Genomic DNA, 27,561 nt, shown 5'->3' on the forward strand with positions numbered 1-27,561 from the left:
TTTAAATAAATGATTATAAAATTAAAAAGTGTTCTTGACTAGAATCATTTTAATATTGAAATATTTAGCTTTTTTCCTTCTGTTTCTCCTGTCTTTACTACAAGAGAAAAAAATAAGCAATATTCATACTTATAGTCATTATATATATCCTTTTCTCTCTAGGGTGACTCTGGTGGACCTCTGGTTGGTGCAGATCATAAAGGCACTTGGTTCCTTGCTGGTATTGTAAGCTGGGGAGATGAGTGTGCCCTTCGAAACAAGCCTGGAGTCTACACTCGAGTGACACACTATCGGGACTGGATCATGTCCAAAACTGGTCTCTAGTGCAGAAGTGCTTTGTACATTAAAGTTCAAAAATTATACCCTTGTTAAATATGTTTGTAATTTCAAACCATATTTAAATTAGTATCACCTCTCTTCATGCACATTTAATGTTTCAAATTTAAACATATTTGTATAATTTTAGAATTATGAAAATTTTTGTGTATTAGATTTTGACAAATATTTAGTGATAGCAATGGGCCAGGATATAGAAATCTCCTTTCACCTCTCTCTAGACTGAAGGGAATTATTTGAGTAAATATGAATTGCAGTTTACTAAGGAGATCTTCTCTGTTGATTTGTAGATCCAGATCCCTTGGGAAGTCACAGATTAGGCGTTATCAATAAACTCCCTTCTATTGCATATAAACAATCTCCTCCTGAATCACATGGGCTCCTCCAGATCCACATATCGGTCGGTTGTAAGCTACTGAGTTGCAATAATACTGCCTATAAAAATTTGTTCAGGAAAATTTGTCTACTTGTTTTCTTTCTAGTTTTTGTACTAATGCTAATCCCCTATTGACGGCTTCCTTACCTTGAGTGACACACAATAGCATGATAATCCCATGAACTATCCCAAGTCAACAGATCCCTTGACAAATTCTGATGTCCCTACTATACTGTTATATGATGTAGTTGTAACTAAGTATCTACCTAGCATAGTATTCTAAAATGAAATATTTGCCGTAAAATTTTTGCATGAGTTAACACAGTAGGCTTATCATTTGACTGGTCTTAAAATATTCTGCTATATCTTGAGTCATAAATGTGTAAAAATTAACATTTCTATGCCCCCCCAAAATAGTGCTGAAGGTCTGTCCAGTGTTCCTGAGCACAAGAAGGCTGTAACATGCCTTATGGAGAAAATGTATATGTTAGACGGGTCTTGTCAGGCATAAGCTATAGTGCTGTGTCCATAAGTTCAATGTTAATGAATCAAAAACCTTGAACATCCAGAGAAGGGAAGAGGAAATTTGGTGATCTGTACATGAAGCTGCTTCAGAGAGTGCTAAGCTGAAACCCATAGTATATGACGAAACCATAGAAAAGCTGCACAATGGTGAAATTTGTGGATTCATGAGATGAGGGCTGATTTTTTTTTTAAACAAGTCAAAATAATTTTAATTGGCAAAATGTTATAACTTCAAAAGGTATTTACACTGACAACACAAACATTGTCTAAAAGATCTTAACAAAATAGTTTAAATTCGCTTTTTGTTATTCCATCTTCAGAATCCATTGTGCATTTTACACTCAAAGCACATCTCAGTTCAGCTAAGCCAAACTTCAGATGGTCAGTTGCCACCTCTGGTTGATGGCTATAGTGCTGGACAAACCCAAGTCTGGTCCATTTCACCAACTCGAGTCAAAGCTAAATGATAGACTGAGTCTTCCATTCTAACTAGCATCCCAAATATCGGAAGTTCTAGGCCAAGGGTCAATTATTTGTATTTTTTATTGGAGCATAATTGCTTTACAATGTTGTGCTAGCTTTTGCCGTACAACAAAGCAAATTACCTTTACATATACATGTATCCCTTTTGAACTTCACTCCCACCCTCTCCATCCCACCCACTAGGTCATCACAGAGCACCGAGCTGAGCTCCCTGTGCTATACCACAGATTCTCACTAGCTATCTATTTTACGCATGGTAGTGTATTTATGTCAAATGCAATCACCCAATTCATCCCTCCCTCCCCTTTTCACCCTGTGTCCACACATCTGCTCTCCACATCTATGTCTCTATTCCTGCCCTGGAAGTAGGTTCATCTGTACAATTTTTCTAAATTATATGTACATGTATATTATAATATACAATATCTGTTTTTCTCTTTATGACTTACTTCACTCTGTATGAAATTGGGTCATTTTTAGAAATGTAGTTTGATCTTAAGGGCTGATTTTTTAAAGTATAGTGGACAGCATTGTTGTGAGGCTGAAAGTCAAAGAAACTCATGGTAACTAGTTTGCATGTTTCAAACTAGTTAGAGTGTGATATTGTGATATAGTGATATAGTGTTATAGTGTGGAAAATGTCGAACTTGCAGGTGAGGCAGTTTCTACATATCAGGGATTTGGGGAAGAATTTTTAAAGAAGTACAGTTGATTTATAATATTATGTTAGAGAATTTTTTTAAATATCTGCTATGTATTATACAGGAAAATGCTTGTGTAAAGAGCAAGTGTTCAACACTGATGACTTTTGGCTTGTTTTTATAAGGATGCTGACAAATGAACCTGTGTCATGCAAGTGATATTTTTGGCTTGCAGAAATCTAACAGCATATTTTCACTAGAATCAATGGTTTAGTATTCACTAATTCAGAGTTCATGGTAAATTTATAGAATATAACTACCACAAATAAGTAAAGTGAACTGTATATTTATGCTATATTTTTGTTTAAAAATGCATGTGTTACATTTTTCTAAAAAACACACTCCTCTTGAATTCTAACTCATCTATTTCCACTACTAATTTTTCTAAAGCAGTCTATTTCAGAACCAGAACAATCCATTAGAAAATATTTCCAGACCCTTCAGAAAGGCACTTAGGAAGTAGATTCCATGTCCTATGGTATAATATTTCATCCAGGTCTAGAAGTAGGGAGAAAGCCAGTATTTCTGAGCATGTGGTGACAACCAAACGGGAACCCAGGTAAGCAACTGGTCTAAGCTGCTCAAAACCCAGGAGCTAGCGCAGAAGAAACTGAAGAAATACATAAGATAAGTCCAGTACTCTTATCTATCCTTATATAGGACCAAATAGACTCCTTCAGAGCCTGGGTGACACTATGTTGTTGTTGGTTAGTCTTTAAGTCATGTCTGACTGTCTTGTGACCCCATGGACTATAGCCCACAAGGATCCTCTGTCCATGGGATTTCCCAGGCTAGAATACTGGAGTGGGTTGCCAGTTCCTTCTCCAAGGGATCTTCCCAATCCAGGGATTAAACCAATGTCTCCTGCAATGGCAGGTGGGTTCTTTACCACTAAGCCACCAAGGAAGCCCAGATGATGCTATACTCACGTTTCATTCACCTGCCAAGAGAATGTATATAGCAGGTATTTAGTAATTATTTATTTAATAAATGAATGTAAGACAACAAACAATAAAGGAAACTACAAGAATGGGCCATCTAAATTAAAATAGCCACCCTTACTTTTAACATTATTCTTTCTTTGGCTGCTACAGAAGCAAACTAGTTGATAACAAGACAAACCAATCTGGTGATTTAATAAATTCCAGTCTAAGTCATAACAGTAGTAGGAAACAACATCATCAAGCACTCAATGTGTAAGATACAGAAACAACACAGAGAAAGTTTCTAAGTGTCCCTAATGTGAAATGATCCAATTACAATATAAAGGGATGTATACTATATATAAACATGCATAGATGTGGTTAAAGCATTTATGCAGTATTCCCTCTAATACCTAGCTACCCCATGAAATAATGTGCAAAAATGGCAAGTACAATAATTAGACAATTATAAAATCAAAGCAATAACAGAAAAATTGTTCACGAAGTTAATGATTTTATCTAAACATTAAGATTGGTTGATAAATTTGAATGCATCTCAGTATTAGATCAAATTGATTCTAACTGTTAAGGTATTAGTTTGATGTTTCATAGAGGACAGTTCTGAATAAATATATTTATCTAGTGTTTGGATGCTCAGCATTGTGTGATTGAAAAGAAAACACATTTTTTGAGAAATTACAAATTTGTGATTCTTTAAATTACAAATCTTAACTGGATCAAGTTCTTTTTTAGTATTTTCTTCATTTTCATTTTGCATCTATTGAACAGAACACTAACATTGTTTTTTAGAAAACATCTTCACTAAAGTTACTTGAATAATATCCTAAGTGAATTTTAAATACAAAATTAAGTTTCAAACGTCCTTCTTCACTTAGGAAAAATGTTGTGAAAATCAGGCCATCTGCTGAGATACTACAGTTACATTTGGCCCTCAGAAAGTGTTTGTCTGCTTTGCTTTAGCACCCTGTTGGATTACAAGCCTACAAAACAAGTTCACCTTGATCTTTCACTTTAAATACAAAGTATCTCAGGGACAAAATTTGACATAAATATAAACCTGTGACGTTACCAGCCAAAGAAGGCTGAAATAAAACAGGACTCTAAGTGCAATTACAATAAAACATCAGAAGGGCCAGAAACACGAGTCTTGAAGCTGTATCAGCCATAAAGGATGGCAAACGGTGACTCTCCTGAACAGCATGAAAACCACTGTTCAGCGATCAACAGCAGCATCCCACTAACACTGGGCAGCCTCCCCACCCTGACCCTATCTGGAAAGATCCGAGTGACAGTTACTTTCTTCCTTTTTCTACTCTCCACAATTTTCAACACTTCTTTCTTGTTGAAACTTCAGAATTGGACTCAAAGGAAAGAAAACAGGAAAAAACTCTCGAGAATGAAGGTGCTTTTAAAACATTTGACTTTAGCCAACCTGCTGGAGACTCTGATTGTCATGCCACTGGATGGAATGTGGAACATTACTGTTCAATGGTATGCTGGAGAGCTCCTTTGCAAAGTCCTCAGCTATCTGAAGCTTTTCTCCATGTACGCCCCTGCCTTCATGATGGTGGTGATCAGCCTGGACCGCTCCATGGCCATCACCAGGCCTCTAGCAGTGAGAAGCAACAGCAAGCTTGGACAGTTCATGATTGGCTTGGCCTGGCTCCTCAGTAGCATCTTTGCTGGACCACAGGTAAACCAATATTGCATACTTTTTTATGGAGATTACAGATTTCCTATCTAAATCTGAATGAAGGTCTTGTCAAAGGTAGTATTGCATTATCTCTAAGAGCTTGGGCTCTGGAAGTCAGAGTGTGGAATTTAATCCTAACTCTGCTCTCTTACCTTTGGCATATGTTTTAACCTCTCTGGGATTCAGGTCTTGCATTTATAAAATGGAGCTAATGTCTACTTGATGCACCTTTGTAATGATTAAATGAATAATTTGTTAAGTTTTCTATCATACTCTCTGGTACACAGTAAATACTCCCTCAAAATGAAGCTATTCTCAAATTTGAACTCATCCTCGTTTGATTCTTCCATCTACATTTTCTTTTACTCTGGTTGACATGGTAAATTGAGAGAATCTTTAGGAACAATAAAATTTGCATAGGTAGAAAGTATGCATAACTTGTTTTATTTGGAACTTCTTGAGTCTTCTGTCATTGCAGCATAGACAGAACTATCCTTAATTAATATGTTCTGCAGTTTGCAGCTGGGTGGGATTGAATAAAGAGGAAATGTGGGGCATCTTAGACTTTTGGATATTTGAACATTTCCCTGAGGCTGACTTGAGCTTTTTCTGGAGGTAGATGAGACTGTAACAGGCTGTTAGCAAAACTCTATGACTGTTGGTCAGGCAAGGCCCTCTCCTTCAGAAAGCAAATAGCTCTCCAGACTGTCTTCATCAGAGGCACCCCAGTTGATGGATCTTCAGAAACTGCCTCTTCAACAGTCAAATCTCTGAAGAAGATGGCACATTTTTGAAAATGGCAAAGATGAACAAGTTGTCTCTATGTGTGTGAATGTACCCTGTGATGAATCCAGGGTACAGGGATGTGTCAGGAAGTCAGAGTTTACCATGACCCTCCAAAAACTTGTCACTACAAATAGAAATATATCTAGAGATTCTAAACTAGCCAGCTGGGATAAAAACAAACAAAAAAACAAACAAACAAAAAAAACAAAAGCTGCCACACAGGATGCACTAAATAGTTCAAGACACCAGAAAGTTAGATAACTACATTCTCCCACCAATTCCTCACTTAACATTTTTTGTATATCAGTGTGTGTTTTATGGCAGAAAAAACCAAAATGCTTTGATTTCCCTGGAGAAAAGTATATCAAAATTATTCTCACAGTAACTGCATATACAAGGATTACTTTAGCAAATATGTCACTTAAATGAGGTTACTTAGCAAAGGTTTATGTCTGAAATTCTCCATTTTATTTCTTTGAACTTGAGTGATGTGTATTTGTGTATTTTTCAATTTTCTTAGAGAAGATAAACACAAGTTGGATTCCTAACACTGAACCAGGTACTGATGAAACAAAGAGACAGAAAATGTCATTCAGTTATAGAAATAAAACTTATACAAAATGAATACAACTATGCACAAAAAAGTTTTCAAGCTTGTTACCAGTGTAAGAAGAGAGAGAGATGAATTATTAGTGTTAAAATGGTGAAGGAAGGGTAAAAGGGTAAAAGTAGGATAAACTGAGTTTTTAAAGATGAATGTATTTGAATGGAAAAAATAAGCCAAGGATCACATGTATTTTTCAGCAAAAGTTGTAAAGTGATTAATTTTCAAAGGAGACTTGTTTGGCTGAAGTGACAGATTGACAGTAGCAGGAAATTAGATTTCATGGTTGCTGCATTTCCTTTGACCTTATGGCACACTGTTTCCTTGTCAGAAAACATTGTAATTATGTACTTGTTTGTCTTTGCCATTATGATACGTATTGCTACAATAGTGAAAACTATTGTGTTCAGTTTAATTCATATTCACAATACCTAATGAGACACCAAACAAAAATATAAATTTAACATGTTTGGATACTCTGGTTCCCCTTCAAATCAAATAAACCTTTCACCTTTTACTAAAATGAAAACAAAGTTTGGCTAGATGAATCAATGAATGGAGGTGGAATGGATGTATATAACAGAAGATAGCTGGGGGAAATTCTGAGGACAATATGGAAGCCACATAACTTTTATGAGTCTTACGCAAGGATTAAAATGATTTCTTTGTTTTTCTTTATTTTCAGTTTTCTGAGAAACAGTCTGTATACATCACCATGTAGGTTTAATGTGTACAGCATGATAGCTTGATTTATGTATAATGTGAAATGATTAACACAATAGTTTCAGCTAACTTCTTACATCATCTCATATTGACACAACGAAAAGAAAAAAGTTTTCTTTCCTTGTGATGAGCACTCTTAGGATTTACTCCCTTAACAACTTTTCTAAACATCTTACATCAGTGTTAACTGTGGGCATCATGTACATTATTAAAATGATGTACATAAGAAAATTTACATATGGGTCACAGAATATGGTAGTATTGATGTTATTTCATTTCGTAAAACAAACAACTCATCCTTGCTTTCAGCAGCACTTTAAATTGATAAAGCACTTTACTGAAGTTTCCTGAAAGACCTCACATTCGTAATCTTATTTGGTATTTTCACTGACTCTGTGAGGTACATAAAAGTTATGCTGTTACCCCATTTCACATAAAAAAGACCATTCAAAGAGAACCTTTGAAATCAATGTCCTTCAAACCTTCTTGACAGCAATGAAAAGAAAGAAATACATACTACATAAAGACTAAATCTATCTCTCATAGACCTATAATTGAGAAAAGTTTTCATAAAATAAATACTCTATTCTGTTCCATTTCGTTTTTTATTACTGATTACAACCAACTGATCGGTACAAACAGCAGTTTGAAAAATATTCATTTAAAAGGATTAATTGTTTGCCCAATGCCACTTGACCTGTTGAACTCCTGTCTTTTTGTTAAGTCCAGTTTATCTTTTTATTATAGCTCTCTGCTCTTTCTCTCTGAATAAAAGAGGCTTCAACCCTGTGACTAATGTTATGTGTGCGTGATGGGGAAGACAAGAGATAGGAAAGTCTTTTGATTTCCAGGCTGTGTGACACAGTGAGTACAGCTCATGCTTCACCACGCTCCACAAAGCCCATTGACAAAAGCACATCCTGTCATGGCTAATTTAAAAGGAGTTTGAAAGGATGACTTTTAATTTTTATCCTTTGGTTGCTGTTGTTCAGTTGCTCAGTAGTGTTCGACTCTTTGCAACCCCATGAACTGCAGCACATCAGACTTCCTTGTCCTTCACCATCTCCTGGTGTTCGACTCTTTGCAATCCCATGAACTGCAGCACATCAGACTTCCTTGTCCTTCACCATCTCCTGGAGTTTGCTCAAACTCATGTCCATTGAGTCAGTGAGAGATGCCATCCAACCATCTCATCCTCTGTCGTCCCCTTCTCCTCCCGCCCTCAATCTTTCCCAGCATCAAGGTCTTTTCTAATGAGTCAGCTCTTCACATCAGGTGGCCAAAGTATTGGAGCTTCAGCTTCAGCATCTTTCCTTCTAATGAATATTTAGGATTGATTTCCTTTAGGATTGGATTCATCCTTTGGTATATACATGGATATTCTATCACTTGATTAATTCATGCTAGGTTGGAAAAAGAAAAACAAAATCTAACAGGCTAGTTGTCATGTTCCCAGGAACCTGAGAATTTATGACATTTTGCTAGAGTTCAGAATGACCAACTTTCAAACTGATCACCTTGCTTTTCCACCTTGCTTTTCCACCTTGCTGATCACCTCAGGGTTCTGTGATGGTTTAGGGATATATTTTCAGAACTTTCGGTGTACTGTGACCAAAATTTTATACTTTTGCTTGGAATTGAATTTTATTTAAAATGAAATTCTGTGTGGAGCTTCAATAAATGAAACAAATATAAGTGGAATTGCTCTGGTCAAATGGGGAAAAGGGAGCCCCAGTCCTCTGTTTGACCATTCACTGGCTCCAGCCCTAGTCTCTGAAGACCTCAGATATCCCTGCAAGTCTGAAAGGCAGTGGGATTTAAACAAAGCTGGTTTCAAATCTCAGTGCTGTCTCTTACCAGCTATCTGAGTAAATTACTTAACCAAGTTTAAAAGGGTCATTGTAAAGAGTCCTATAAAGAGTAAGATATACACAATCATATATAAGACTTTAAGTATAAAGTCTTAAAAACGCATTACTATTCATTCCTTCCCCTTTTCCTACTTTAATTACTTCCTTCATAATAGGATTTTTGAAGTCAGGAGAAAAAAGTATTAGGGAAATATGAGTATGAAAATAAAATAATTATTTAAGAAACAGCAAACAAAATTGCTTATGTAAAGACTGCTTCATATTTCTCAAAATTATGACATTTATTCTGACTGATAAGTAAATTTGGCCAATGTCCTCCTAGTCACTAAGCTGTCTTATTCACTCTAAAAGCTTTATATGCCAGAGCATAATGATTCAAGTCTTGGAGGTATTGTTTCTAAAAGTAAGATAAGAAAAGAAGAAAAGGAGGAAGGGAAAGGAAGGCAAGGCAGTACAGCCAACAGGACTTGAAAGGATAAGACTGACTGTGGTTAGGCTAGTAGATGCATGTTAAGGAGAAAAGATTTCCTGAATTGGGTGTGTCCATATCCAATTAAAAAACACAAGGTTTCTGATGACAGTCATCTAAGACCACAAGAATTCCAGAGCAGCAGATTATTTGCAGATAGAGTTCACATCACTAGTTTCTCTGTGCTACTAGGGAGAATTATATGTTGGCAGCTTTTTAATTTTGTAGGTAATCCAGGCCTGCAGAGAAATTGCAGTCACCCTCGATATCCCCAGGGGATTGGTTCCTAGACACTCGCCTTCCCCACCCTGGTGCCCTCAGATAAGAAATTTCCCAGATGCTCAAGTCCCTTCTAAAAAATACGGTATAGTATTTGCCTGTAACCTATGTACACCCTCCTATATACTTTAAGTCATCTCTAGATTACTTATAATACTTAATACAATGTAAATGCTGTGTAAATAATTGTAAATACAATGTGATATTATATAGACAGTTGCTGGAGCTTTCCAAGTTCAAGTCTTGCTCTTTGGAACTTTCTAAAAAAATTTTTCTGAATATTTTTCCATCTGCAGTTGGTTGAATCTGCAGATGTGGAGCCCACAGATTTGGAGGGTCTGTTGTATATGACTATTCCTTTATTCTTTGGTGTGAAGATGTGTGGTCTGAATAAATGTGGAGGCTTGCCTGTTACACACAAAATTTACAATGCTAGCAGGCTCTTCTGAACTTGACAAGCCGCTTGTGCATGCTCTGTCCATGCTGTCACTTCTGTCGTGTCTAACTCTTTGCAAACCCATGGACTGTAGCCCTCCAGGCTCCTCTGTCCATGGAATTCTCCAGGCCAGAATACTGGAGTGGGTTGCCACGTCCTCCTCCAGGGGATCTTCCCAACCCAGGGATCGAACTGGCATCTCTTAGGTCTCTTGCATTGGCAGGAGGGTTCTTTACCACTAGTGCACCTGGGAAGCCCCACAAGCAGCTTCAATTCAATAAATACTCATTACATGTGTACAATATGCCAAAAATGTTACTGGAACATAGTAATAGCATACTAGTAGCAGAAATAACAATTATGGTGATGATTATTTTGATAAATAATATTCAGTACATAAATATGTGCCAGGAATTGTGTTAAACGCTTCTGTATTGCTTTTTGTTTTTTTTGTTTGTTTGTCTCTGGTCGTGCTGAGCAACTTCCTGGATCTCAGTTCCCCTAGCAGGATTGAACTCGGGCCTCAGCAGTGAAAGCCCAGAGTCCTAACCACCAAGATTTCCAACCCTCTTGGAAGATTACATGAACAGAAAAGCTTGGCGGGCTATAGTCCATGTGGTCACAAAGAGTTGGGCACAACTGTGCGACTGAGCATGCATGCATATCATTATATCACAGTGTGCAATACTGTCTCTTTTTTCCTGTAAGAGGTTAGAGAAGGAAAAGGCAGGAAAATCTTAAGGTGAGAATAAATAGTTAAGTGAAAAATATGGTATAAATTTATAAATATGTAAACATATGCAATATATATTTATAAATTGTGTGCCTCAAAAATTTTTTTAATAATGGCTATGATTTATATAGTGCTAAGTGTGGGCCAGGCATTACTCTAGGTGCTTTGCAAGTATTTACTTGTTAATTGTCATGACAGTCCCTAGAGTTAAATACTATTTATATCTCTCTAGTCCGCCAGGTTCCTCTGTCCATGGAATTCTCCAGGCAAGAATACTGGAGTGGGAAGCCATTCTCTTCTCTAGGGCATCTTCCCAACCCAGGGATCGAACCCGAGTTTCCTACTTTGCACACGGATTCTTTACTGTCTTAGCCACCAGGGAATCCCAAGAGGAACCTAAAGCACAGCATCTAAAGATAATCACCTTTGGGAAGATTAAGTCATGGTGTCACTAGTATGGGATAAGGCGAAGGTTAAAAATTATATGCTAAAGAGGAATAGCATCTGCAAGTGACTGTAAAGGTGGAGAACATACTGCTATTGTTTAGGGTAAAATACAGTAAACATTGATGAGAACTGGGGCCAGGCATGAGAAAGGAGAAACAAAGGAATTTTTAAGCGCAAAGAGTCGGACATGACTGAGCGACTGAACTGAACTGAAGTAAGAAAGAATCACCGGAAGTAGAGTGTATCCCTATATTAATCATTCAAATGAACATGGTCTTGGAGTTGAAAATAAACTGAATGAAGCCTAAAACAAATTAGTTTGAGGGTGAGTAAAATTCTGAATTTTCGTAACACTATAACTCTCCTTTGGAACTTGTCACAGTCTACTGAGTATTAGAGTTGTCACATGCATGCTGTATCTCCCCTAAGAAATATTGAATTCCTTGATAGCACGATATATTTAGTTCATCTTTCATGACAGAATGTACCTAGTATAGTTTTATGACCAAGGAGTTGCTTTAAAAACAAGCATTCATTACGTAAAGATGAAAACCAAATTCAAATCATAGTACTATAAAGTCCTTTTTATTGAAAGATTCATCATTATAACTTAAAAATATGAACTATTAAAGTGAAAATGTGACCCAATGCAGAGCAGAAAATCAAATTCAGATTATCTGGTGCCAAGGCTGACTGCTTCTGCTGCTGCTAAGTCGAGTCAGTCGTGTCCGAGTCTGTGCGACCCCATAGATGGCAGCCCACGAGGCTCCTCCGTCCCTGGGATTCTCCAGGCAAGAATACTGGAGTGGGTTGCCATTTCCTCCTCCAGTGCATGAAAGCGAAAAGTGAAAGTGAAGTCGCTCAGTCGTGTCCGACTCTTTGCAACCTCATGGGCTGCAGCCTACCAGGCTCCTCCGTCCATGGGGTTTCCCAGGCAAGAGTACTGGAGTGGGGTGCCATTGCCTTCTCCCAAGGCTGACTAGGCAGGTGGAAAGAAAAATAGATTTTTAAGAATTAGAAGACTCTCAGGGTCTATGTGAAAAAACCCTTCCAAAGATTTCAATTCACAACACCTGTTGGGTCAAATTCAAAACTCAACTTTAAATAAGGTCAGTTTGCAAAGAAGTATGGAAAACTGAAAGGGTCACTTTGTAACATGGAAAAAATTGATCTGGATCATAAAATAGAATTAGCTGAACTTGCTTTTCTTGACTTTAAGATCGATAATATGATCATTGGGCGCCCTCTAGTGGATTAACTTAAAAATTCTTGTTTGCCCTTGCTGAAAAGATCAGAAACTGAAAATTAACATTTTAATTACAAATAAAAGAAATAGGCTTGTATTTTATATTATACGTACTTAGATCTTATTATACCTGTATTTATTTTATTATATTTTACATTTATTAAAGTTTTTCTACTCTACAAGCAAAGAGGGAAAACATTATTTTTTTTAAGGTATACTCTTTCCACTCTGCCACCGCCAAAAGGAAAGAAATTCTGAGCTTATTAAATTAACTAAATGTAATTTAAGTTTACTAATTCAATAAACAACTAAATAAAATGAATATTGTCCCTCACTTGGTTAAAACTTCGAAAAAAAAATCCTGCAACATTTTTGTTTGAATTAACTTGTTATCAGTTTTAAAGCTCTTGGGCACTCTTATCTCTTCATTTTAATGATGTTTCATGGTAATGAAGTTTTTCAGTAGAAAATTTTGGAAATTATGAGGTAAGAAGTGTGCTTGAATAATTGGGAAAGAATGAATAAATGTCAACTAGAACTTGTTTGTGAAAACGACTTGCATTGTTTCCTTAATTGTTGACTCAACTAGTTCTTTTTTTAATATAATTTCACACTTAGGGAAAGGTTGCAAGAATCATACAAAGATTTCTAGGATACTTTTCCCTCAGATTCCCCAAATATTAATATTTTGCTACATTTGCTTATTTGCTTATTCTCTCTCTTGTACGCATCTTTTTATGCATTGTTTAAAAGTTCAGGCATGATGTCTCTCTCAATACCTCAGTGTATTTTTTCTAGCACATAAGCACAGTATAAAGTATCAAAATCGGGAAATTAACATTAATACAGTACTGCTGCTGCTGCTGCTGCTAAGTCGCTTCAGTCGTGTCCGACTCTGTGCGACCCCATAGACGGCAGCCCACCAGGGTCCGCCGTTACTGGGATTCTCCAGGCAAGAACACTGGAGTGGGTTGCCATTTCCTTCTCCAATGCATGAAAGTGACAAGTGAAAGTGAAGTCACTCAGTCGTGTCCGACTCTTCGCGACCCCATGGACTGCAGCCTACCAGGCTCCTCCGTCCATGGGATTTTCCAGGCAAGAGTACTGGAGTGGGTTGCCATTGCCTTCTCCGTAATACAGTACTACTGAGTGCCAAAGAATTGATGCTTTTGAATTGCGGTGTTGGAGAAGACTCTTGAGAGTCCCTTGGACTGCAAGGAGATCAAACCAATCAAACCTAAAGGAAATCAGTCCTGAATATTCATTGGCAGGAATGATGCTGAAGCTGAAGCTCCAATACTTTGGCCACCTGATGCAAAGAACTGACTCCTTGGAAAAGACCCTGATGCTGGAAAAGATCGAAGGCAGGAGGAGAAGGGGACGACAGAGGATGAGCTAGTCGGATGGCATCACTGACTCGATGGACATGAGTTTGATCAAGCTCCAGAAGTTGGTGATGGACAGGGAAGCCTGGAGTGGTGCAGTCCATGGGGTTGCAAAGAGTCAGACACAACAGAGTGACTGAACTGAACTGAACAGTAGTACTATTTAATCTATATGCCCTATTCATATTTCAGCTGTCTCAATAATATCCCCTTTAATGAAAGAAAATTCAAGATTATGCAAGGGGTTCAGTTGCCTTGTCTCTTTGCTTGTGTGTTCAGTCGTGTCCAACTCTTTCTGACCCCATGGACTGTAGCCTGTCAGGCTCTTCTATCCATGGAATTTTCCAGGAAAAAAAACTGGAGTGGGTAGCCATTTCCTACTCCAGGGAATCTTCCCAACCCAGGGATCAAACCTGTGTCTTCCGCATTGACAGACAGATCCTTTACCACTGAGCCACCTGGGAAGCCCCATTGTCTCTTTAGTCTCCTTTAAACTAGAACAGTTCCTCAGTCTTTCTTTCTATTTCATGACACTGACATTTTTGAAGAGTGCAGGCCAGTTATTTTGTAGAATGACCCTCAATTTGAGTTTGTCTGATATTTTCTTGGGGGTAGATTCAGGTTGTGCACTTGTCAACTGAAAAAAAATCTACAACCTAAAAGTTGAGAAATATGCTTTATTCAGTAGACTTTTGAGAACTTAAGCCTGGAAGACAGTCTCTCAGATTGCTCCCACTTCATAAGAGGGAATGGAGGAGCCAGGAGTTTTTAATAGGAGGCTTCTTTGCAACAAAAACCTGGTAGTCAGAACATTAGAAGATTATTGCTAATTAAAGAAAAAACATACATCTCGGGTTAATGAATGTAGCGTTTTTCTAAGTACAGGAAGATGCAAGAGTTTGGGCTTATTGAAATCATTCCTTTGATACATCACCTTAACTATTGAGGGCCATGTTTCTACTTTTCTCCATCCAGAATCCACTCCTTAGGGAACACTCCTGAGGGTAAGTGCAGTGGCTAATAACTTAATGGCCACAGCATCCTTGTTTACTGATATTGTAGGCGACATTTTTTGTCTACATTGCTGTTGTTGTTCAGTCGCTCAGTCGTGTCCAATTCTTTGCGACCCCATGGAATGCAGCACACCAGGCTTCCCTGTCCTTCACTATCTCCCAGAGCTTGCTCAAACTCATGTTCATTGAGTCAGTGATGCCATCCAACCATCTCGTCCTCTGTCATCCCCTTCTCCTCCTGCCTTCGATCTCTCCCAATATCAGGGTCTTTTCCAGTGAGTCAGGTCTTTCCATCAGGTGGCCCAGTATTGGAATATTGGAGCTTCAGCATCAGTCCTTCCAATGAATACTCAGAATTGATATCCTTTAGGATTGACTGATTTAATTTTTAACAAAAACATCAAAGAAGTGACTCTGAGTTCTTCTCAATGCTTTCTAGAAGGCAGCAGATGCTGTAATCTGTCCCATTATTGGCAATGTTAGGTTAATTATTTGGTTATTTCTTTACTGTAAAGTTATTATTTTACTGTTTATAATGCAATGCATCCTACAGGTAGATACTTTGAGATGACATAAATAAACTACTCTCCTCAAGCTTACATTCATCTTTTTACCATTCATTGGTGATTCTTGCCTGAATCAATTATTATTATAGTGACTACAAAATGGTAATCACTACTTCCATTGTATCTTTTACATTTACTAGCTGACTTTTTATAGTAAAGAGCTTTTTCCTTTCCCCGTGTATTTGTTATTGTTGTTTTGTCATTTACATCAGCATGGAGTCATGGTTTCTTTATTTGAACTCTTATTCTTTTCTATCAGGGTTTGTTTGTTTGTTTTCATGCTTAAACTATCCCAGATTTGGTCAATGGGAGCTCTTTCAATCTGGTACTTGAAATTTTTTCACATGCTCCATCATTCTCTGGGCATTTCCAGACTTTTTGGCACAGCAGCTGTTCCAATGACTTATTGTGCTTTGATTGCCCCAGCCTTGGGATTACGCACTTCACCAATGAGCTCTGATTCCTTTTGGTAGAGAATGATACTCAAAATAAGATGTGGGTGCTGGAGAGCAGGGTATGCTCACTGCTTCTTAGATGACATTGTTCTTAGCTTCTCTCCACATAGTTAGAATAAATGTATGTACATGTACACACACACACACCTTCAGATAGAAATTTCCCTTCCTCTTTTTTTACTACTGTACAGGACTCCATTGTGTGGTCCACCATAGTTTATTCAGCTGCTGTTCTATGAATTGGTATTTAGATTATTTTCAATGTTTTTCACTTATAAACAATGCATCAGTGAATAATCTTGTGTATATACATTTCATATAATGGAAGTAGGGGTGTATCTTCAAGGTAAACTCCTGAATGTCAGATTGCTGAGTCAAAGGTAAGTACAAATGTATACTAATTATTGCCAAATTCCTCTCCTTAATGATTGTGCCAATTTGCATGCCCATTAGCAATGTATGAGAGCCTCTGTTTCCCTATAGCCTTGCCATGAGCATGTGTTACTGTTTGTTTTTTTTTTTAATTTTGCCAGACTTGATAGTGGGAAATGGCATATCAGTGTAGCCTTAATTGATTGACACTGCTCTTATCATAAGCGAGGTTGAAAATATGTTTTTATATGCTTAAGGGTCACTGTTATATTCTTTTTTAATGAACTGTCTGTACATGTTTCTGACCATTTTAATGAGATCTTATGTCTCAAAAATAAAATTGAAATATTTATTTTGTGGGCATATTCTAAATGCCAAACAGTTTTTTGTGCTGCAGATTTAACAATATAATCATTTGCAAAAAGTTTACTCATCATAATAGCATCTGAAATTGAAATACAGAGGAGGTTTAAATCTTTGGCTGGTGATTGTTTTGTAAGGCTGAAATAATTTTGGAAGAAATTCAAAATTCTACAGATCCATTCACATTACCCAAACGAATTTTAAGTAAAGATACACTGACAACTTTTTGTAGAAAAGCCAAAAGCCAAACGTCAAGAAACTTAGCACTTGCTTTGGGCAACAACATGTTAGAAGATTAGTATAATACAGAAGAGAAAACTTTCGAGAAAACTTGCAAATGTTGTTTGAAAATAAGCAACATCCCTTTTTAATTTCTTTAATTTTCTCTTACAGTTATACATCTTTGGGATGATCCATTTAGCAGATGACTCTGGACAGACTGAAGGTTTCTCTCAATGTGTAACACACTGCAGTTTTCCACAGTGGTGGCATCAAGCCTTTTATAACTTTTTTACCTTCAGCTGCCTCTTCATCATCCCTCTTCTCATCATGGTGATCTGCAATGCAAAAATCATCTTCACCCTGACAAGTGTCCTTCATCAGGATCCCCACAGTATGTATTCCTCAGATTAATTGTGGGTGGACAATTGTTAATGGCAATACTCCAACCAGAGAATCAGAGTGGCACTTGCTGTGCCAGATGCTATTTTATCTGTAATAGTATTGTATTGTATTGTAATAGTACTGCAATACTATTATGAGCAACTTACATACATTAATTAGCTCTTTCAATATTCAGAATCACCCCATGAGGCAATAATTTTATTATCCCCAATTTAGAGATGGGGTAATTTAATATCTCCCCATATTATAAATTTACAGCATGGAATTAAAGCTAAAAGGACAATTACTTCATTTACCCAGTAGCCACATGGGCAAATTGTTCCTGCTGGTTCATCATAACACTCTATCATAAACACCTGATGCCTAGAATATACTAAAGTACAACTCATAATATAGTTGCCAATAGACTTGTTCAAGTTAAGCTGTTCTGTATCACATTCAAATCTCCTGTATCCACACAGTGTATCCACACACTACGCACATTTGGGTGTGTGTGTTGAGTGTGCTAAATATTATGGAACATGCAATTGACTATTTGATCTTTCACTTCACGCACATGGTTGTACATTTTTGCTTCAAGAATCCGTTGCATTCTCAAAAACAAATGTATGAATTTTTAAAATTTTATATTGGAGTATAGCTGATTAGCAATACGGTATTAAGTCCTGATGTACAGCAAAATGATTCAGTTATACATATACATGTATTTATTTTTTTTTAATTCTTTTCCCATTTAGGTTATTTTAGAACAGAGTAGAGTTCCCTGTGCTATACAATAGTCCCTTGTTGGTTATCTACTTTTTGAATGAATGCCTTTTTCCATCCCCTCACGTTCAGTCTGTGGTGGTGGTTGCCAAGTCTTATCTGACTCTTTTGTGGTCTGTATGTATCCCTAGATCTGAAGTGTGTCGCTTGTGGACAGCATATATATGGGTCTTGTTTTGGTATCCACTCAACCAGTCTATGTCTTTTGGTTGGACTGTTTAATCTGTTTACACTTAAGATAATTATAGACATGAATGTTCTCACTGCCATTTTGTTCATTGTTTTGGATTTGTTTTTGTAAGTTTTTTCCTTCCCTTCCTATTTTGTTCTCTTCCCTTGTGATTGATGACTTTCAGTTCAGTCACTCAGTCATGTCCGACTCTTTGGGACCCCATGGACTGCAGCACATCAGACTTCCCTGTTCATCACCAACTCCCGGAGCTTTCTCAAATTCATGTCCATCGTGTTGGTGATGCCATCCAACTATCTCATCTCATCTCATCTCATCTCATCTCATCCAACCCTTCTCCTCCTGCCTTCAATCTTTCCCAGCGTCAGTGTTTTTTCCAATGAGTCAGTTCTTCACATTAGGTGGCCAAAATATTGGAGCTTCAGTTTCAGCATCAGTCCTTCCAATGAATATTTAGGACTGATTTCCTTTAAGACTCACTTTAGTATTGTGTTTGGATTCCTTTTTCTTTTTTGTGTGTGTATCTATTGTATATTTTTGGTTTGTGGTTACCATGAGCTTTTGATATAGCAGCCTATATATAAACAAGACTGTTTTAAGTTGCAGGTCTTTTAATTTCAAATGCCTTTCCAATATCTTGCATTTATGCTCTACTCACAGTTAATGGTTTTGATATCGTATTTGTCTACAAATGATTTCCTACCTTTATTGTATGTTTGCCTTCACCAGTAAGCATTTCCATTCATAATTTTCTTGTTTCTAGTTGTGACCTTTTCTTCTCCCCCTGGAGAACTTCTTTTAGCATTTGCTCCAAAGCTGGTCTTGTGGTGCTGAATTCTCCTAGCTTTTGCTTGTCTGTGAAGCTTTTGATTTCTCCATCGAATCTGAATGAGAGCCTTGCTGAGCAGAGTATTTTTGGTTATGGGTTCTTTCTTTTCATCACTTTAAATATAGTAAATCTTCTATATACAAACCTTCAAGTTGTGAACTTTCAAAGATATGAATGTGCCTTCACATGTCTAATCACATAAGTTAGTTCATGTGTCTATTGTGTGAAAATGGCAACCTTCAAGAGGGCTACACCAATGAATACTCTCCAGAACTACCACTGTCAATGTCCCTGTCCTCACAGTGAGCCACAACCACCCCCTGCCTCCACAGGAGACCCTCCAATGCTAACAGTAAATCTAACTCAGTCTCTTATGAGGTCCCCATTTTTAACTTGAGTCCTAGTATTCACAAGACCTTGTGTGTGCCCTCCAATAGTGGAGTTTCTGTTTCCTCCAGTCCTCTTTAACTCCTAAGATCAAACCCTGTTGGTCTTCAAGGACAGATTCTCTGGGAGCTCCTCCTATTGCCAGACCCCCAGGCTGGGGAGCTTGATGTAGGACTCAGAATTTTCACTCCTGTGGGAGAATTTCTGTGGTCTAATTATTTTACAGTTTGTGGGTTACCCACCTGGTGTGTATGGAATTCGATTTTATCACTATTGCACCCTTCCTACCAACTCATTGTGTATCCTTCTTTATCTTTGGATGTAGGGTATCTTTTCTGGTAGGTTCCAGTGGGTTTTTTGGTTGATGGTTGTTCAGCAGTTAGTTCTGATTTTGGTGTTTCTATAAGAAGAGGTGAGCTTATGTCCTTCAACTCCTCCATCGTGTTATTATTCCTTAAATGTCCTAATGCCAACTAGGATTCTGACACCAATCCAGTGCATGTGTTTCTTGCCTGCACCAAGCTTACATCACCTCCTATGACAGCAACAGGGCTTCCTGGTCAGTCAGGAAGGGTGAAAAGTTATATTATAAAATAAATGTGGCTATGTTGGCATAACAACCAAAAGGCAGAGAATTAAATTCAGTTCAACCTCAGTCTACTCTCTTAAATTTATATTGGAAGAATTTGAGTAACCTCATATTTCAAATCCTTATTAGTTTGATGGAAAATAAATTTTAAGAGCATTCAGTTCAGTTCAGTTCCGTTCAGCCACTCAGTCACGTCCGACTCTTTGCGACCCCATGAATTGCAGCATGCCAGGCCTCCCTGTCCATCACCAACTCCCAGAGTTTACCCAAACTCATGTCCATCGAGTTGGTGATGCCATCCAGCATTACTATCTTTAATATTTCTATTTATTATGTAGCAGAGTGGAAAACTTGAAATATAAACATGCTTTGTAAGCATATTGTCATTATTAAAAATATTAGCAATTTGCCTCCATTATATTCACCAGGTTGAATTACTACTCTCTCTTCCTTTTTCTCTATTTTGGCTTTATAATAAAACTGGTCATTAAAAACACCTTCTATTTTCTATGTTTAAAAGAACTACAACTGAATCAGTCCAAGGACCATATACCACGAGCTCGGCTGAGGACCCTAAAGATGACGGTTGCATTTGCCACTTCGTTTACTGTCTGCTGGACGCCCTACTATGTCCTTGGAATTTGGTATTGGTTTGATCCTGACATGGTAAACAGGGTGTCAGATCCAGTAAATCACTTCTTCTTTCTCTTTGCTTTTTTAAATCCATGCTTTGATCCACTTATATATGGATATTTCTCTCTATAATTGTTAGACTGCATAGAAAGTCAAAGAAAGGCAAAGTAATGAATTTCCCCTTTTGGGAATGAGAAACACAAAGCATATTGTGACATATTTACATATAAATAAAGCAGAATTTAAGGTAATGTTACGCTTCTTCCTTTAGAAATCATAGAAACTCAATTACAGGAAAATATCTTTTTCAGGAAAAATAATGAAATATTTTCACTTAATCACACGTTTCTGAATTAATCTCCTTGCTTTCTGAACTCCTATAACACATTATATGGGTTTTTTAGTCACTTTATTCTTGTATAATAATATATAAATATTTAAAATAGCCATGGCCTAAGGCAAACAAATGCCAAAAATTAACATTGAGAAACACAGACCTTTTTCTGCAAAGGGGCTTAGCAACAATTACAATCTTATGCTAAGATAATAAATACATAAAGCACAGATAGTATTTCCCCTGCCCATATGATCAGTTTTTCCCCCTGTGAGTTAAGAAAAAATGCAATGAATCTTAATTTTTTCCTTGGCTTCAAAAGCATTCTGATGTTTGGAGTATTCAGCAACCAACCCACTATCCATTCCTTCAACTTGACAAGACTTATAGTTCTACTTCATCCCATTCTTCACCTGGTACAGGTTGTGAAGTACCTCCATATAAAAAGGAGTTTCAGAGGGGTTCAGATTTGGATTGGGGGATAGAATATTCCTGTCAGCTATGTGGTCTATGGAGTTTGTGGTAATTAAGTGCAGTAATAACAAAATTGTTTTAATATACAATCAAGAAAAGATCTATAGTGATTATGTTTTATAAATAATACACTCTCTTTAAGATGATGGATTTTTTCTGTCTTCTGATCTTTCTAAATCCATAATCCACAAATCATTAAAAAAAAGAGATCAAACAAATACACAAGCAAAATATTATTTGATATGTAAAATGAACTCAGAAAACCTCAGTCTCACTATTACAAGTCAAAAGAGACAGAAGAGTATTAGAAAAAGGAAAAGAAAAACTCTCTGTAAATGTGTAACTAACATCCACTGATATTCGCATTAAATGCTGTGGTTTCCAAAATATGTTGGCACAATACCTCTTTTAATTTAAGTCTGTTTCCACACATTCCATGAAAAGGGGAATAGGATGAAAGGGTTCTTTAGTATCCACTAATTAAGAAAACTATATAAGGGACTTAAAATAAACTCAACCACTATTTATTTTTTTAAATAGGTAAAATATTACTATATTCACATGTGATATGTAGTGCCACATTGAAGACGAAATGTAATTTCCACATATTCCAGGCCTTGTGGAACCATGGAAAGTAAATTGCTAATTAAACTAACAGTAGGTCTTTGCTTTCCTTATTTTTCTCTCCTCATACTTTGTCTTTTAGTTTTGTAGGGCGTGGTGGTTTTCTTTTTCCACATTCTATATTATTTTCCAATTCTGTCTTCATTAATTGAATTCCTTCTTTCTACTTTTTTTTTCATTCACATCATCTTTTTACTAAACTCATACCTTTAAATAGCCAATCAATGACCCAACTCCACAACTGAATTGGGCTGGACTCAAATTTTGTAAAGTGCTAAAATACTCAAAGTTAACTTTAAAGGTGTGTATATTGATACCAAGAATATATAGTTCTGCTAGATGACACAAGAATATATAGACAAGTCACAACAAAATCATTCTTCTCCCTTGTCTCTTTATCATGCATATGCTCACTCCTAAACTTATAACAATTCTGATGTGTGGATTTAAAAGCAAAAATATATGAGATACAATCTAAGGGCTTTAGTAGATACGTGTTTATAAAACGTATGTCAGTTTGGCTTTGTTCATGGAACTGTTTTATTAGATATGTTCTCAGGCATTTTTTTTTAATATATTAACTAAAGGGCTATTCAAAATCTTTATGCAGGTGTTTTTAACCTGTGCTCCGCGCACAAAACTATTTCAGTGGAACAACTTTTCTTTGATTCCTATTTCTATTATTTTACGCACTTAAAAACATTATCCTGAGAGGAATTCATAGACCAAATCAGGCTGCCAAAGGAGCAATGTCACAAAAAAAATTAAGAATTCCCAACTGATCTTGTATGTTTATAAAGAAGTTTATTATAATAAAAATGTATCAGAAGGTATTCATCTGTTTAGGCATAGTCATGACCCCATGGACTGTGTTTATGTATACATAATAATACTGAAACTGGATTTCAATTTGATCACTCACCATTTTAACCTTGGAAACTCTCTTAAGGCTCTAAATGTATGAAAAACTTTGGAAATAACTATATTATATAAAATATTGTGGTATATAAATTATAATGTGAATATGGATGTAAACCAAAATTAATAGTGCAAAAGGTAAATGTAACTTTTAAGTTAAAAGTACATCACTCAACAAAGAGTATTTAATATTTGATATTATAGTCATTTACTCTATTTTCAGGCATAATAAAAGATGAGGATTCCTTGTATCTTCTGTAATCAAATATATCAGATAATTAAGAGTCTATCTTGGCTGTCTTTTCTTCTATTTAGCATATAAAACTGGTTAAAAAATGGATTTCCTCTTGCAATTAAATTTAGTTATACATAACATGAACAAATAACAATGAAATAAACAAAGACTGCACAAATTCAACTTCAGTCTGAAAAACAGAGATACCATAGCTAAAAATAAGCAAACCAAAAACTTTTGAGGTACCACAAACATTATCTTCCCAGGAGCATAAATCAGTGTAATGAACTAGAAAAAAATTTTAAGTGCCCGGGTCTCAGAACTTACTTGGTAGTCTCAAAAAGATAATATTTGTGTTAAAATACATTTAAATTTCATCTGTTAAAATATATCTGAAATTCATCTGTTTTATCTTTATCCTAGTTTCAGTGTCAAACCAATTCCTGAAGCTTGTCTAACTACTATAAATTGTGTTCATAGGAAACTAAATAAAATTAAGATTCAATTTAATCTCTAATTAGGATTAATTGATTTCAATCTTTAATTTAGTTCTTTTGGTTATTAAGTTTAAAAATTAGGTATAAAACAATTAGTTTAATTTTTAAATTATATAATATACAAAGTACATGCATAGGAACAACAGATATATGCAAAAAGTGTTGACATGGTTATCTCTCATTTTTAAAAAAAATTCTTTCTTGTGAATATCTGTATCCTAAATTTCCAAAATAGACATATATTGCTTTTGTAATGAGAAAAAGGTAAAATAAATATTATATGTGTGTGTTTGTATGACTTTTGTTTTATGCTGTTTCTGTTAGAGTGCCTTCTGTTGTAACAGAAATGTCAGACTAGAAATGGTGTGTTTTCACTTCATGTTACACGAAGTCCAGAAGAAAGCATGCAGAGTTAGGTAGCTCAGAGCTTTGAGTCATTTTCTCTACTTCCTCTAGGCTTTACTTTATTGATTAGAAATTAGTTGTCACTGACTAGGAGTCTCAAAGGCATAAATAAAGGGTGGCTTCTCACTGTGCTTCTCTCCTTGCCAGAACCCTCAGCACTTCCTCTTAAACTGGCTAGAATTGGAGTACATGACCACCCCTAAACTAATCACTTGCAAAGGAGAAAAGGATTACCCTAAACACCTTAAGGATATGTTTTATCTTATAGAGAGCAGCACTCAGTTTCCCTGAACATTTAGTCACCTGATAATTTTTTTTAATCAGTTCTTTTTTTTCCCTCTCTGTCTCTGTCTCGCTCTCTCTTTTTCTTTTGTTTTGTTTTGTGAGAACAAGAGGGGAATGTTTTGGGGATCAGAAGCAAAAGTGCCAGCTATAATCACCAATTACCTTCTCAAAATCAGAACTAGGTATACCACAAAGTTTAAATAGCACACAATTTAAACACAAAGAATAAGGGCTAAATATAGTAATTACACGATAGCAATTAAACAATAAATGTAGCCCTAAGGGAAAAGAACAGATTTTATTATTTTTCAAAATCAAAATCCAAGGGCAGTCCTAAGATGGTGGAGGAATAGCACTGGGAGACCACTCTCTCCCCCACAAATTCATCAAAAGATCATTTGAACGCTGAGCAAATTCCACAAAACAACTTCTGAATGCTGGGGGAGGATACCAGGCACCCAGAAAGGCAGCCCATTCTCTTCGAAAGGAGGTAGGGCAAAATATAAAAGATAAAAAGAGAGACAAAAGAGTTACGGACGGAGACCTGCTCTGGTGAGGGAGTCGTGAAGGAGGAGAAGTTTCCAAATACCAGGAAACCCTCTCACAGATGGGTCTGTGGGAAGTTTTGGAATCTCAGAGGGCAACATAACTGGGAGGAAAAAAAAAAAAAAAGAACACACAGATTACGTGCCTAACCACAACTCCCAGCGGAGAGGTAGCCCAGTGCGTCCGCCTGCAGTGAGGGAGGCTGAACAGGGAAGCATGGGCTGCATGCATAGGGTGGGGACCTGGCCTGATGCCCTGAGGACAATCTGAGAGAGCTAACATGAGATAGCAATCCAAACTTCGGGATAGCCAGAAAGAAAAAAAAAAAAGAGAGAGAGAACTTTTCCATGAAAAACTCTGAGGCACAGACTCAGCCGCTCACAAAACAAAGGATTGAGCGAGTACTAGAGGAGAGCTAGTCGGCGGCGGACCGGCCCCTCCCCCCACTGGAGGCAGAGAGGCAGGCGGGTGACAGCCAGAGCCGGAAGGCAAGGGGCAATCTTGGCCCCAGAGACGGCATCCTCTACCAAACTGTGAGCAAGCTCCCAGTTACTAATGAAGTCTTGCTGGGATCCTGGACGGTTGACATCTGCCATGAGGGTCGCAGTCAGAGACAGCTCCCCAGAGGAGACACACAGCACACCTGAGACGGTGCTTTTGCAGCACACCCAGGAAACCAAGGGGCTGGGACCAGGGAGGTGATAAGATGCACTGCCCAGCTGGGAGAGTGTACTTGCCAAGCACCTGGTTGCCTGAGCTGTTCAGACCTGGGAAGGGCACAAACGCAGGCCCAACCGAGCCTGTGCCTTTGTGGAGTATCCAAGAACCTGAACCCGAGCGGCTTAGACCTGGGAAGTGCAGGCAACCCAAGGCCCACTTTTAGACAGTTCCCCTGCAGAGCAACCTGAAGCCTAAGCAGTGTAGACCAGGAAAGCACACACTCGGTGAGTGAGGGAAAACCCAGTGTGGCCCAGACACTGCGAGAAGGGAGCAGTCCCCACACACGCCAGTGATATTTGTTTGCACTGTTCCTCCCTTGCCACAGCACAACTGAACAAGGGAGCCTAAATAAGTGACCACCTTCGCCTTCTTGTGTCAGGGCAGAAATTAGACACTGAAGAGACTTGCAAACAGAGGAAGCCAATCAATCAATGTGATACACCACATTAACAAATTGAAAGATAAAAACCATACGATTATCTCAATAGATGCTGAGAAAGCCTCTGACAAAATTCAACATCCATTTATGATAAAAACCCTCCAGAAAGCAGGCATAGAAGGAACTTACCTCAACATAATAAAAGCCATATATGACAAACCCATAGCAAACATTATCCTCAATGGTGAAAAATTGAAAGCATTTCCCCTAAAGTCAGAAACAAGACAAGGGTGCCCACTCTCACCACTACTATTCAATATAGTTTTGGAAGTTTTAGCCACAGCACTAGGAGAAGAAAAAGAAATAACAAGAATCAAGATTGGAAAAAAAGAAGCAAAACTGTCACTGTTTGCAGAAGACATGATCCTCTACATAGAAAACCCTAAAGACTCCACCAGAAAATTACTAGAACTAATCAATGAATATAGTAAAGTTGCAGGATATAAAATTAACACACAGAAATCCCTTGCATTCCTACACACCAATAATGAGAGAACAGAAAGAGAAATTAAGGAAACTATTCCATTCACCATTGCAATGAAAAGAATAAAATACTTAGGAATAAATCTACCTAAAGAAAGAAAAGACCTATATATAGAAAACTATAAAACACTGATGAATGAAATCAAAGATGACACAAATAGATGGAGAAATATATCATGTTCATGGATTGGAAGAATCAATATAGTGAAAATGAGTATATTACCCAAAGCAATCTATAGATTCAATGCAATCTATATCAAGCTACCAACGGTATTTTTCAGAGAACGAGAACAAATAATTTCACAATTTGTATGGAAATACAAAAAACCTCGAATAGCCAAAGCAATCTTGAGAAAGAAGAATGCAACTGGAAGAATCAACCTGCCTGACTTCAGGCTATACTACAAAGCTACAGTCATCAAGACAGTATGGTACTGGCACAAAGACAGAAAAATAGAGCAATGGAACAAAATAGAAAGCCCAGAGATAAATCCACACACCTATGGACACCTTATCTTTGACAAAGGAGGCAAGAAGATACAATGGAGAAAAGACAATCTCTTTAACAATAGGTGCTGGGAAAACTGGTCAACCACTTGTAAAAGAATGAAACTAGAACACTTTCTAACACCATACACAAAAATAAACTCAAAATGGATCAAAGATCTAAATGTAAGATCAGAAACTACAAAACTCCTAGAGGAAAACACAGGCAAAACACTCTGTGACATAAATCACAGCAGGATCCTCTATGACCCACCTCCCAGAGTAATGGAAA

At 37.1% G+C, this 27,561-nt stretch overlaps 2 protein-coding genes and 1 long non-coding RNA gene across 5 annotated transcripts in view; 2 read left to right on the forward strand and 1 right to left on the reverse strand.

Moving 5' to 3' along the window:
* Positions 1 to 357, forward strand: part of LOC145544738 (transmembrane protease serine 11C-like) — a 69,637-nt gene extending 69,280 nt beyond the window's left edge. For both annotated transcript variants that reach the window (XM_081587861.1, XM_081587853.1), the window contains exon 10: positions 163 to 357. In XM_081587861.1, coding sequence (XP_081443987.1) covers positions 163 to 324 — 162 coding nt within the window. In that variant the 3' untranslated portion in view covers positions 325 to 357. The remainder of the gene's footprint in view (positions 1 to 162) is intronic.
* The window catches only part of LOC145544777 (uncharacterized), a 207,062-nt gene that overhangs the window by 172,189 nt on the left and 7,312 nt on the right, over positions 1 to 27,561 (reverse strand). The window lies entirely within an intron of this gene.
* Positions 2,589 to 20,955, forward strand: GNRHR (gonadotropin releasing hormone receptor). 2 transcript variants are annotated; one of them, XM_081587912.1, is made up of 3 exons: positions 2,589 to 5,058; positions 17,200 to 17,419; positions 20,711 to 20,955. In XM_081587912.1, exons 1-3 carry the CDS (start codon positions 4,537 to 4,539, stop codon positions 20,953 to 20,955), a joined length of 987 nt encoding a protein of 328 aa, XP_081444038.1. In that variant the 5' UTR covers positions 2,589 to 4,536. The 2 variants fall into 2 exon arrangements, with proteins under 2 accessions (XP_081444038.1, XP_081444049.1); XM_081587923.1 differs by having other exon boundaries at positions 17,328 to 17,419; positions 20,711 to 20,846.

The sequence above is a fragment of the Giraffa tippelskirchi genome, chromosome 1 (genome assembly GCF_054371585.1).
Source record: "Giraffa tippelskirchi isolate mGirTip1 chromosome 1, T2T-mGirTip1v1.2.pri, whole genome shotgun sequence".
Classification (NCBI taxonomy): Eukaryota; Metazoa; Chordata; class Mammalia; order Artiodactyla; family Giraffidae; genus Giraffa; species Giraffa tippelskirchi.